General features: G+C 45.0%; 1 protein-coding gene across 3 annotated transcripts; it reads right to left on the reverse strand.

The window, feature by feature from the left end:
* Window positions 1-8,118: 8,118 nt before the first annotated feature.
* nrarpa (NOTCH regulated ankyrin repeat protein a) lies at window positions 8,119-11,547 on the reverse strand. Of its 3 annotated transcripts, none has more exons than XM_061802113.1 (3): window positions 11,408-11,547; window positions 11,156-11,259; window positions 8,119-11,031 (listed from the first exon to the last, which is right to left on the reverse strand). In XM_061802113.1, exon 3 carries the CDS (start codon window positions 10,963-10,965, stop codon window positions 10,627-10,629), a length of 339 nt encoding a protein of 112 aa, XP_061658097.1. In that variant the 5' UTR covers window positions 10,966-11,031; window positions 11,156-11,259; window positions 11,408-11,547; the 3' UTR covers window positions 8,119-10,626. The 3 variants fall into 3 exon arrangements, with proteins under 3 accessions (XP_061658097.1, XP_061658096.1, XP_061658095.1); XM_061802112.1 differs by having other exon boundaries at window positions 8,119-10,967; window positions 11,063-11,259; XM_061802111.1 differs by having other exon boundaries at window positions 8,119-11,255; window positions 11,408-11,429.
* Window positions 11,548-11,880: the final 333 nt, after the last annotated feature.

Here is an 11,880-nt window from a genome sequence, read left to right on the forward strand (position 1 = left end):
CACCCGTCAACCCCCCCAACCCCTCCTTATCCACCCCCTCCAGCCAGGGCCTTCCTCCCTATTAGCATAGCAGCTGCCTGATGCAAGCCTGCAGGGTGGGGACCGGCCAGGCTGCTGTGTGCATATGTGTGTGAGGGGGTTGGGGCAAAGGGGTCCGGGGAGGGGGGTGTCCAGTCAATGGCAGTCCGTCTGGCTGGTGAATAGCAGCTAAAGCAGGCCCCCACGGGCGAGACAATGGAGCTACCGGGGAGGGGGACGGGGTTGGGGTGCACTGGGAGGGGAGAAGGGGTGCGGAGGGGGTGTAAGAATGAGGCCGTGAATGGAGCGCCTTGTCACCAGCGGCGTGGAAAGGAGCGCAGAATAAAATGCGAGAATGAAAGAGGAGTTCAAAAAGGAGCGCCGGGGCGAGGGAGAGACCGTCCTGACCACCTGTCTCTCTCTCTTTATGTTTTGCACTCCCCATCTTACACCCGAGCAGACTTTGGCCGGGGCACTGGTAGTTGGGTGGGGCACTGCAGACATGTTTTTGTTTGTGCAGGCAAAGTGCACCATCAGGAAGTTCATAGCGATGCACCCATCTATGACCTAAAAATAACCACTGCAGAGGAGATTATATGAAATTATGTAGAATATTGGACGATAGTTTTTAAAAATTCACTCAAGTCACCAATACATGGAGCATCTTAATCTATTGGTTGGTTCACTGTGTTAAAATAACTTAAAATGTAAACTCCGAGATTTGTTTCCAAACATATTAAAATGTTTGAAAACCCATACATTCATTTTCTGAACTGCTTATCCTCACAAGGGTCACGGGAGTGCTGGAGTCTGTCCCAGCTGTCAACGGTCAGGGGGTGGGGTACACCCTGAGCTGGTGGCCAGCCAATCGCAGGGGACATCGTGACAAACAGCCGCACTCACAATCACACCTAGGGGCAATTTAGAGTCTCCAATTAATGTCCCATGTTTTGGGAATGTGAGAGGAAGTGCCCGGAGGAAACCCACACAGGCATGGGGAGTACATGCAAACTTCACACAGGCAGGGCCAGGATTGGAACCCCGGTCCTGAGAACTGTGAGGCCAAGGCTCTACAGCTGCGGCACCGTGCCGCCCAATTGTAACATATTTAAAATGGGCCTGTCATGAAATGGATGATTTTTGGTATATTTTTAATGAAAACCCCACAGCCAATATGGTCCCGTGTGTTTTTTCATCACAAAACATGATTTTGACGTATACAGCTTTTTGTAACTCCCGCCTTGAAAATCCTCTCGAGGGATTTGTTTTCGAGAAGAAGCAGGAAGTGAAGTAAAGAACAGCGGCGCGCCCTACTGGACTGGAGTCATTTTTTTCCATTACTGTTACTTCCGGGAAGGTAGGTCGTTGTTCCTTCGTGTTAGCCAAAATGCCGGCTCATTGCATTGCTGGACATTACTTGAACACTTGGGAGAATGGAATTACCCTTCATAAGTTTGAAAGAGACCATGTTCGTTGTGAAAAATGGTTTGCACGGGTGCAGAGGACGAGAGCTTCGTTGGTTCTAAATAACAGGGAGGTGTGTATATAGCTACTAAAAAAAATAATAGTTTGGGGCGGACCACATAATCGGTCTCTCTCATAACGTAACAAAAGTTCCGCATTTGAAATGTGTCAATGTACGCGTCGCCCAGCGAACAATGTCTCACTCAGCCTCGTCTCGATAGTGTTCATCGTGAACTGCGGTGGCTGTGAACAACCCTCTAAAACAGCACGCCTTGGCTCCATTATATGCCACCACGGTGCTGAAAATCAGCCACACCAGCTGAGGCGCTGCATTCAGCGGTCACAGCTTCTGCGAAGGCTGCGCGTCGGGCTTTGCGACGGGGGCGGCTCTGAAGAACCCAGCCAAGAATGCCTTACTCAGTCGCGTGCGCCCATAAAGCACCCTGGTTCGACTGTGTTGCTCAGTACTGCGGCGTCTGTGAGCACCCCCCTAAAGCAGCATCGCTCGGCTCTGTCATAAGCCACACCGGCCGGCTGCGATGAGCCGCGATGGCTCATCTCCGCCTCTGAAGTGCATCGGACGGGGATGCAGTTTGGCCGTGATCGCATATCATCTGAATATGGCTCAAAACAATACTGTAACATTGCCCTGAGGGCTCTAAACAATAGTGTAATATTGCCCCGGTAACTTCACTCGGTTGTGTGGTGTTGTCCTTTTCGAAAAGAGCTTCGGTGTCAGAAGGGGCGTCGGAAAAATCCGAATATCTCTGTTGTTCAGCTTCCATAGTAGCAGGCACTGCGCGTTTTCAACGGCGGAAGTGACGATGACGTCAAGGACAGAGGACGCGACTAATATGGCGACCACTTGGATGTCGAGGGACACTCAATTGCGCAACTTTGCGCATGGATGACGCACAATCCGCTCACATTTATTTTTTCGTATAGACATTGAAGTGAATACTGTTATGTGTATTTTTCATTACAATATCTATTTTAAAATGTTTATAGGGATGACAGTCCCACTTTAAGCATAATACAAATGTGATTGACTTCATGCATCTCTGCAACATTTTTAACTGTTTTGCAAGTGTAAAAAAGAAGTTAACCCCAATAAAATGTTAGTAAAACTTCCTGTTTCTGAAAATCTGTCTCTGAGCAACTGAAACTTCCACCTGACTGCTTGTGAGTATATGAACCACAGTATCCAAGAGATTTTCTGGGCACTCGATCTGCTCCAGCAAGCAAAAGCTTGTCCAATGCTCAGCCTCTGCGCCCGTCGTCATGGTAACGAAAGCCAGACTCATCCTGGGCCCAACAGTACGGTGCATCCGGAACATGTCCAGCACTCTTGATTTTATGTTATATGTTACAGTCTTGAGACAAAATAGATTAACTTAATTCCTCCACCACCCCCCCAAAAAATCAGAAATATCTATACACAACACCCCATTATGAAAATGGTATGGTAAATGGTAAAAGGGTATGTATTCGGAGGATATTTTGACAAATACAGGTCCCAATCATGATATTAAAGCACCTGGGTACGGTGGCCTGGAAGTGCGAAACAATATAACTATGAATGCTTTTATTTTGTAAAATACAAAACAACACTTTATTATCCTCGTAAAAGCAGAAATGTTGGTGCGGCTCTCACGAGATTACATTGCAGCATCACCTAATGACACGCACGCAACTGAAGCTTTGAGAAAGACATTCTTGCAATTCCTCTTTGCGGCTCTTTACTTGGCTTTTTATTTCGCAAACCGCATTCAAGCGCTATCGTAGCAACCGTCAGCGACTTTGAGGAAGTCGCACAATTAAAGCCGGGACTGAGGTTTACAAAGTTGAACGTTAGAAAATGAGAAATTGAGTGTTCATTTGCATGTTACACTTATCATGGGAGCCGCTCCCAGCAAGACTATGAATATTTTATGAGGGGGGGAGCCAACAATGACACTGAAGATTATCACACACTTGTTTGCAGCAGCTGCGGTCGGATCCAGCTCACCGGTGGCGGACCATCATGACCACCGAGGAATTGGATTTATTTAGTACTGCTTTCAGTAGTACACAGTCGTCCATGAGTGATTGTATTTTATTATTTTTTTGGAGGAACTAGTTGGATAGCGATCGAAGAATCTGGGTTTATGTGAATGTAGTTTGAATTTTTGAATTTGTGTTTCAGGTTTTGAGAAAATTGGTGGAGGTTTCAAGAAATGTATATAAGGAACTTTGCAAAAAATATTGTCAAGTAACTTGTAACTGCGCCAAATGGGTATTGGTGGAATAACGACGCTTGGTACATATGTAGTGGGGGAGGGTTGACTCGTGCCAGAAAGTGCAAGTGCCCGAAAAACACCATCAACCAAAACAGTGAAAGGATTTAAAGGGCCACTGTCATGAAATGTATGATTTTTAGTATGTTAATAATGAAAAAACGGCAGCCGGTATGGACCCATGTGTTTTTTCCACCACAAAACATGATTTTGACGTGTATGGCTTTTTGTAACTCCTGCCATGAAAATCCTTTCTACGGATTTGTTTTCGAGAAGGAGCAGGAAGTGACGTACAGGGCAGTAGCGCACTCAGATAGGCTCGTATGTTTCTATTAGTTTTACCTGCTGGAAGGTAGCTCTTTGTTCCTTTGTTCGCCAAAATGTCGGATTGTTGCATTGCTGGATATTGCTCGAACACTCGGCAGGATGGATTTACCGTTCATAAGTTTCCAAGAGACCCGGCCGATCAAGAATTCAGCTGAGCTTCCGTGTCCCATAGTAGGTGGACGGATGAGCCGCAGCCAAAGCTGTGCCTCGCGGACGAGCACGGCTGCGGCCGGGCTGGCTCATACATACTGTCTGGGAGTGTATTGTTAGTTAGAAGTGATCCGCATATCATTTAAATATGGCTTGAAATTATAAAGTAATATTGCCCAGGTCACTTCACTCGCTTGTGAGATGTTCTCCTCCTCGAAAAGAGCTTCTGTGCCTGAAGGCGCGTGTCCTATAGTAGCAGCCACAGCGGGTTTTCAATGGCGAATGTCCGGAGTGATGTCATGGGCAGTAGATGCAGCCAATAAGCCGACCACTTGGATGTCGAATGAGACTTCCGCAACTTTGCGCATGGATGACGCGCTCTCCGCTCATATTTATTTTTTCGAATAGACATTGAAGTGAATAATGTTATATGTATTTTTCATTTCAATATCTATTTTAGAATGTTTATAGGGATGACATTTGGGCTTTAACGTCATAGTTTATCTCAACCGTTGAATGCTAAATTGTTCTCCGCCGTGGCACACGTTTTCACCAAGTATTTTCAAATAAATTTAACATATTTAGAAAGAAAACGCAGAAACCACTTCACAGGGTGTTCAAAAGGTGGATTAAGTTGGGTAAAGCCCGTTTCTAAAAGCACGAGCCGCCATTTAACTCCATTTATCTAATGCCGGTAGCCAAGGGACAGTACAGGCACTCCGCGATGCTGCGCTCACCAGTGTCGATGTGTTTATTTACTTTCAGCTGGTTCTCCTCTCCCAAGATTCTTTGCGTTGTCTGTCTGGCTCACACAGGAGGTGGATGAAGAAGCCATTGGGGGAGTGATGGTGGGGGCGATAGAAGCCGCAGCGGCCGTGGGAGGCCAGCCAAGTTGCTGTGTGAACAATGGGAGCCAAGCTCCACAAAAACATCCTGCGAGAGAGAGAAAGAGAGAAAGAGTAGCAAAACACACCAACTTTCTTGCATTTCTGTACCTGTGTCGCAGAGAGATGCAGAACTCAGGAGAGATGCAGGGTGCACGTTGAAGGTTCATCTGCAGGTCAAGCAGCCTTAAAATAGCTGGGGATGTACTGCACTCTCCCTGAAATACGTCAAACACTTTCAGTTCTTAAAAAGCCTCTCGGGAGTCTTCCTAAATTGATCAAATCTTTATTATTATGATCGTTTGTGGGCTTTGACCCACCTTTGGGTTTTCGGACGACAGCATGCTGAGGTAGTGATTAGCATGTCTGCCTCACAGCTGAATGGTCTCGTGTTGGACTGTGTGGTTTTTCTGGCTTCCTCCTAGATTTCACAACAACCATTTTCCAAGCCGCTCATCCTCACAAGGGTTGCGGGAGTGCTGGAGCCTACCCTAGCAAACTTCCAGTGAAAGGCAGACTACACCCTGAACTGGTCGCCAGTCAGTCGCAGGGCACACATACTAAAAACACGTACCCGGGAAATTGTCCATAGGTCTGAAAGTGAGTATGAATGGTGGTTTGATCGATTAGATATTTTCCCTTCGATGGACTGCCAATCAGTCTAGGACGTATCCCGCCTCTTGCCCCAAATCGCCTTAGGGTAGGTTCTCGCTCACCCATAACCTTAATGAGGACCAGCGGTGCAGAAAATGGACGGACGTTTTAGTCTTCTAAAACCGCCAAAGTTTATTTGGTTTCTGGAATTGCATGGTAGGCCGCCGGTAGGCATATAATTTATCCACTCCTTACCAACTGTCAACGATGTTAAACAGAAAGTTCTCAGGCCCCAAAGTCGCTTTGATGATGTTGTTGACGTAACGTTTGTGTTCACCAGTCAGTCAACAACACCGTCTCAAGTGTTACGCCACTAACAGGTTCAGCGTGTGCACTGACGCTTGCGCATGTTGGCTTTTTTTTCCCCACGTCACGGAATTTGAACACTGATGGATTCTTTTGAAAAAACAGTGGTGCTACACTTCGCCCAATTTACCTCATTTCAAGTCCGCATTACAGTCATGCTCCTTTTAGTACGACAAAATCAGGTACTCTTTTGAATACTTGTGTTGTAAGTCCACAACATACCATATGAGTGACATAACCACTGCTGCTCACCAGTGGTGGGAAGTAACAAAGTACAAATACTTCTTTACTGACTTTAAGTAGTTTTCTCAGCTGTCTTGACCTTGAATCAGTACTATTTTTTTTAACAAGTATCTTCTGCTTAGGTTTAGAGCATGAGCGATTTTGCCACCTCTGTGGTTGCGTCTATATAACTACAGTAGAAAGGCCCAAAATAAACGCACATGCTCACATTAAAAAAAACTTATTGCTGTGCGTTAGCCCTGCAGACTGGAGTAGTATACTACTTTTCTCCTCGGTTTTCCACTTAAAATAGTACTGTGAGAAAATGGGAAATCTCTCCAGCATTGAACGCATCGGTCGGAATTTGGAACAGACGCGCGAAAAAGCAACAACATTGGATGAGAACGAGGGTTTTCTGTCTTTGCGTATCGGTATCACACTGATAGGGTTTGATTGGAGACTGTGGAGTACAACACTGCAGCATCCAGAGTTACATTTGGATATGTGTTGCATTTTCTTTTGCCAATGGAAAAATATTAATATTCCTACTTCAGAGTTTTCACTTTGAGGTCCATTTCCTTCCTGACCTCAATCTCTTCTTGAGTAAAAAGTGACTACAGTAGTACTTTTTGGAGATAACACTGATTGGCCTCCGCTGTTCTTGTTTTTTTATCGTGTCTCAGTCCGACTCATGAGTTCAATAGAGTATAAACTGTGCTCTTTCTGTGTCAAGAAAAGCATTATTACATTAAATTCTATAACAATCATATACAGTATAACTAGACTGCTTACCTCGGCCAGCGGTTTTAGCGGTCTATTTCCTGGTTAATGGAGGATGACGACCAGACGAGTAGTGCCAGTATGAATCTGGGGTAGAATGTTCCTGTGACTTAAATTTTGAAAATATGCCTTAGGTTCCTGAAATAAAATGTGAAGTTTCACTGTGGATTGGGGAGGGGGGGGGGGGGGGGGTCATAAAACAAGTCATTATCTGGTGTGACTTGAGCAGCACAAGACATCCCTTTTGCATAAATTTGATCAGGTAGTTAATCGTGGCCCGTGGAATGTTTTTCCAGTCTTCAATGGCTGCACAAACTTGCTGGTCCACAACTGGCAGGAATCAGAACATATTTTTTTTTTCAGGTAAGACGATTTAAAGTATCCCAAACACGCCCAATTGGTGACATGCCCGGGGAGCATGTCGGCCTTGCAACAACTTTTCAGCTTCCAGGAATTGTGGACATATCCTTGTAATGTGTTTGTGAACATTTGTGAAAAATAGGGATTTTGTGTACATAGAAACCAGCTTGGAGCTTGAGTTTACCTCATTAAAAATGGCAGGGAAAATATGAGTGGTCATTTATATTTTTTGTTCAGTTGTGTTACATGCCAATACTCCAAATGTATTGTTTTATAACGAGCAAACAACTCAAACAATGACTGAAAGGCTTAGTTAAGTGTAAAACCTTGATGGGCACACAAGGCGCTGTATGTGTGAGTAACATAAAACCAGCTCTCTCAAAACACACACAAGGGTGGGGAAGCCTTCTTTAAGCAAGCCTACCCACAATGCAATGGGCCCTTTTATGCCGGCAGTGAAAGGATGAGGCCAGATGAATTACAAAGAAGCCAATGGCGAACCAGGTCGGGCCCAACTTGGTTGGAAGACAAGGAGGGAGACGAGCGAAGGGATGGTGTGAGTGTGTGAAGGTGGGTTGAGGGGTTTTCAAATACTTTCTGTGGGAAATGCAGTGGGTGTATGTACCTTTGCAGATGCACGACAACAGAAAGAAGTACACACCGGAAACTTCGGAGTTTAATATTTTCTTTACTGGCTTGTACACAAACGTACAAAAATAATACAGCACTCATCTCCACGTGACATCACGTCATCATCACAGTGTTACAAACATTCAAAATAAAATTCTGAAAAAGGAAACTCGGCAGTTTTCTCTTGCTTGAAATTAAGCAAAAAATACGGAAACACAACTTGTTTCCCCCCTCCAAAAATAAAAAAGAAAAAACTCAGCACTTTTCTTCACGTTAAAACAAAAAAAAGAACAACACATATCATGTACACCACTCCAGTGGCTAGCCCATTACGTCATAAATGTTATGACCCTGATAAGCCCGACAACCACACAACCGTGCAATTTTTAATCATGTTACAATGATCTTACCATCAAATGTATTATTCCCCTTTCATAAAAAAACAGGAAGACAGCCCTTCAGAAAAGAAAGTGCCCCAAGTTTTATCATCATCATCATCAGCGTTGGCACACACACTCACAAACAATTCTTTGCTGGAAAAACACGTTCCCACCAAGTAACACGCATGCACATTTACCACCTGGAGCACATATTTATACAATAGTATTTTTGCTGTGTTTGATTTTTTTTTTCTATCCAGAAAAAAATTCTTAAATGTTGGCAAATTAAAAAGCCAACTTCAACAACAGTCATCAGTGCAATATTGAAACCAAATAATAATAATTAAAAAAACAAAAGAAACGTCAAGTTTAAGACAAGCGATGCATATTTCATGTGTTGCCTGATACCAATCCGATCGCTTCAGTTTCCTGGTGCTTGGTTTTTTTTTTTTGCGTGTGCGCATGTGTGTGTTTTATTCTGGGCCTCGTGAGAAGCACACACTTTCAAAGAACACACACCCTTGCCACGAAGCTGCTGTGAAGCCTTTGAAAAGAAAAAAAAAGAACTATGACAAAATATAAGCAGCATTTATTCAAATTGTTAGGGTGCCATGACTTTTTTTCTGATTTTTGTTTTTTAAATGCCGCAGGCAACTTAAAGGAATTTCTTTGTGAGTCCTGCCAATGCGACGTGGTGTGATATTCAATATTTGTGTTTTTGTTGTTTAAAAAGTCAGTAGTAGTAACTATGCCATCCAAAGCCAAGAGGTGCTCAAGGCTCTGCGGAATTGTGCAATTCAAACTCCCTGCATTAAGAAGCCATTCCACTTGTTGTCTTGACTGAAAACAAACCCCGAAACCCCATCGAGAAAAAAAAAATAAGAGAGAGAGAGAGATCGCAGAAAGGCACACTGATGCTTTTAGCTTGTCTGAACTGGTTTGGTTGTCGTGTCAAATAAACTGTCCCAAATGAGGATGCAGGATCTTTTTTTTTTTGGGGGGGGGGGAGAATGGAAGAGGGCAAAAACACAAAACATACTGGCATAAGCAAAACATGAGAATACTTTAAAAGTCGAGGTAGCTGGCAAAAGGCAACCAATCCTGATGGGAGGGCTGGGAGAGGAGGAGGAGGGGGATTAGGGAAAAGGGGGCACACGCAAAGGGGATACCTCCACATGGGACAGTTCTTTTTTTTTTTTTTTTTTAAATGAAGCAGCTTTCTAGTCACTCTCAGAATATTTTTTCTCATTTTCAATCAAAATGTACCTTCATAAATACAAAAATGTAAAAAAAAAAAACAGCCTGCTTTCACAGTGAGGATATTAGTAGAATACTGAAACGAGTTTATAAAGTGATTCCAATTTTTTTTTCAATTTTCTTAAAAAAAAGCAGCTGTTTTTTTTTTTTTTTTGCTCTAAAGTAACAACACAACCATTGGCTTGAAATAGTTGAACGCCGGCGTGGATGATGGCAGATTGAATGTTTTGTATCTCTAAACAATGACAGAAACAATGTAAAGCTATGGTTTACAGTACTTCACAACCACAATGAAGCCATTTGTTGTAAAATCATGATGGTTAAAAAAAAAAAGAGTCAGATAGCCATAATGCCATTCTTTGAGTTCAAAACAAATATATAGCTATATATCCGTGTTCACTTGCTTTGCGTGTTTTCCCTTTCAAATATTCCAGCATCAAGTGCACCAAATTCACTTTAACGTTAAAATTGTTATTTTAGTGGACAATAATGAGCATTATTGAAGATGGGTGGGGAGCTGGGGGGGATTGAAACAATGAGTGGAACGCACCATCTATAGTAGACACATTCAAGAGGAAAGCTTTTAGGACAGGGGTGGGCAACCTACAGCTTGCGGACCCTTTAGCAGCCCGCCATGAGCATTCGAAGCATATCCAATGATAATTTCATCGTCATCAATTTAAGAAAGCGCCAGGAGGACTGATAGCAAAACTGTCCCCCACCCCTGCTTTAGTACCAACAAACCAAGTGTGTGTTATTGAAAGATTCCAATGCAGCCCAATTGATGTTTGGCACATGAACAAGACAATGGAGAGGAAAGTATTTTTGTTGTTGTTGCCATTTTTTTTTTTTTTTACCTGACACACAGCAGAGAGAGGAAGAGAGAAGGAAGAAGGAAGGGAGGCTGGGAGAGAGCGATCACCGGGCCCCAGAGGAGTACTTGGCCTTGGTGATGAGGTATAGCACGATGTCCTGGTGGCCCCCGAAGGCGGCGATGTGCAAGGCGCTCCAGCCTTCCCGGTTGGCGAGCCGGATGTCCGCGCCGAACTTGACCAGCAGCTTGACGAGCTCCAGGTTGCCGTCGATGACGGACTGGTGCAACGCCGTCTGGCCCTCGGGTCCGAACGAGTTGACGTTGAACTCGCAGTTCGTCATGTTCTGAAGCAGCGAGTGCAGCTCCTTGGTGTTGCCCTTCTTCACCGCCTCCTGGAACACCCTCTGCGGGGCCGAGCATGTGGACACGTCCGCCTGGCTCATGGCTACGTCGGAGGACGAGGAGAAGGGAAGGGAAAGGGGAATTGGGGGGGCACCCAGTAATCCTGTCTAAATAAAAAAAAAAAAAAATCTCGCGCACTTGTTTGTATATCCCCAAGGAGCGAAAACACACAGATCCTCAAGGTAAGACGATCCCGAGGGCCGCGTGGGGTGATGCCGTGGGCTTCCGTACAGTTTCCTCGGAGCGGCGGATGATGCGGTGTTTTGGGACGCCTCGGTTCACTCTCCCCTTTGGGTTCCCCCACGTCCACGTCCGCTGTTCATGCGAGAGTCTGCCTGGAAAAGCGGAACACGCGCGCACACACACACACGGACAAAGTCCGAACTAGATCAGACAGGGGACTGCATTCCAGCACATCCAAAGGCGTGCGTAATACTTTTACGCACTGACACGTTGGATTCTGAATGGTTCTTTCTGGCTTACCTGTGCGACGGACGGCTCCGGAACGCCGATTTAAAGAGGAAAAAACCCAAACAAACAAACAAAAAAATCACCCCCCCCAAAACAAAAAAAAAAAGATCAAATTCCACCAGCGTGCGGTCCTGCTGCGTCCTCGGTGCGCTCTGGATGGCTGGTGCCTGCGCTCTGAGGGAATATTTTACGCGTCCTATATTTGCATGACAATACAGGGGGAGGGGGGAGGGGGGTGGGGGTACTAATGTGGAGGAATGGGCAGAAGTCCGGAGAGGCTATAGGCTGATGCCGGCTCTGGAAGGGGGGAGGCGGCAGGGGGAGGCGTGGCCTTCTTGTGACAGAGCCCCCCCCCCTCCCATCTCCCCCGCCACCTCCAAATCTTACTTGCAGTCATGTTCGACGAGGTATCATCCACATATCCACACATCCATCATTATGTTTTTGACAATTGGAAGTCGTGTAAAACTTCCTAATATTGCTAC

This window comes from Syngnathoides biaculeatus, chromosome 17 (assembly GCF_019802595.1).
Source record: "Syngnathoides biaculeatus isolate LvHL_M chromosome 17, ASM1980259v1, whole genome shotgun sequence".
NCBI lineage: Eukaryota > Metazoa > Chordata > Actinopteri > Syngnathiformes > Syngnathidae > Syngnathoides > Syngnathoides biaculeatus.

Bases quoted from the DNA above. Each gene is read 5' to 3' on its own strand.
- nrarpa (XM_061802113.1), bottom strand. From the start codon at position 10,965: ATGAGCCAGGCGGACGTGTCCACATGCTCGGCCCCGCAGAGGGTGTTC.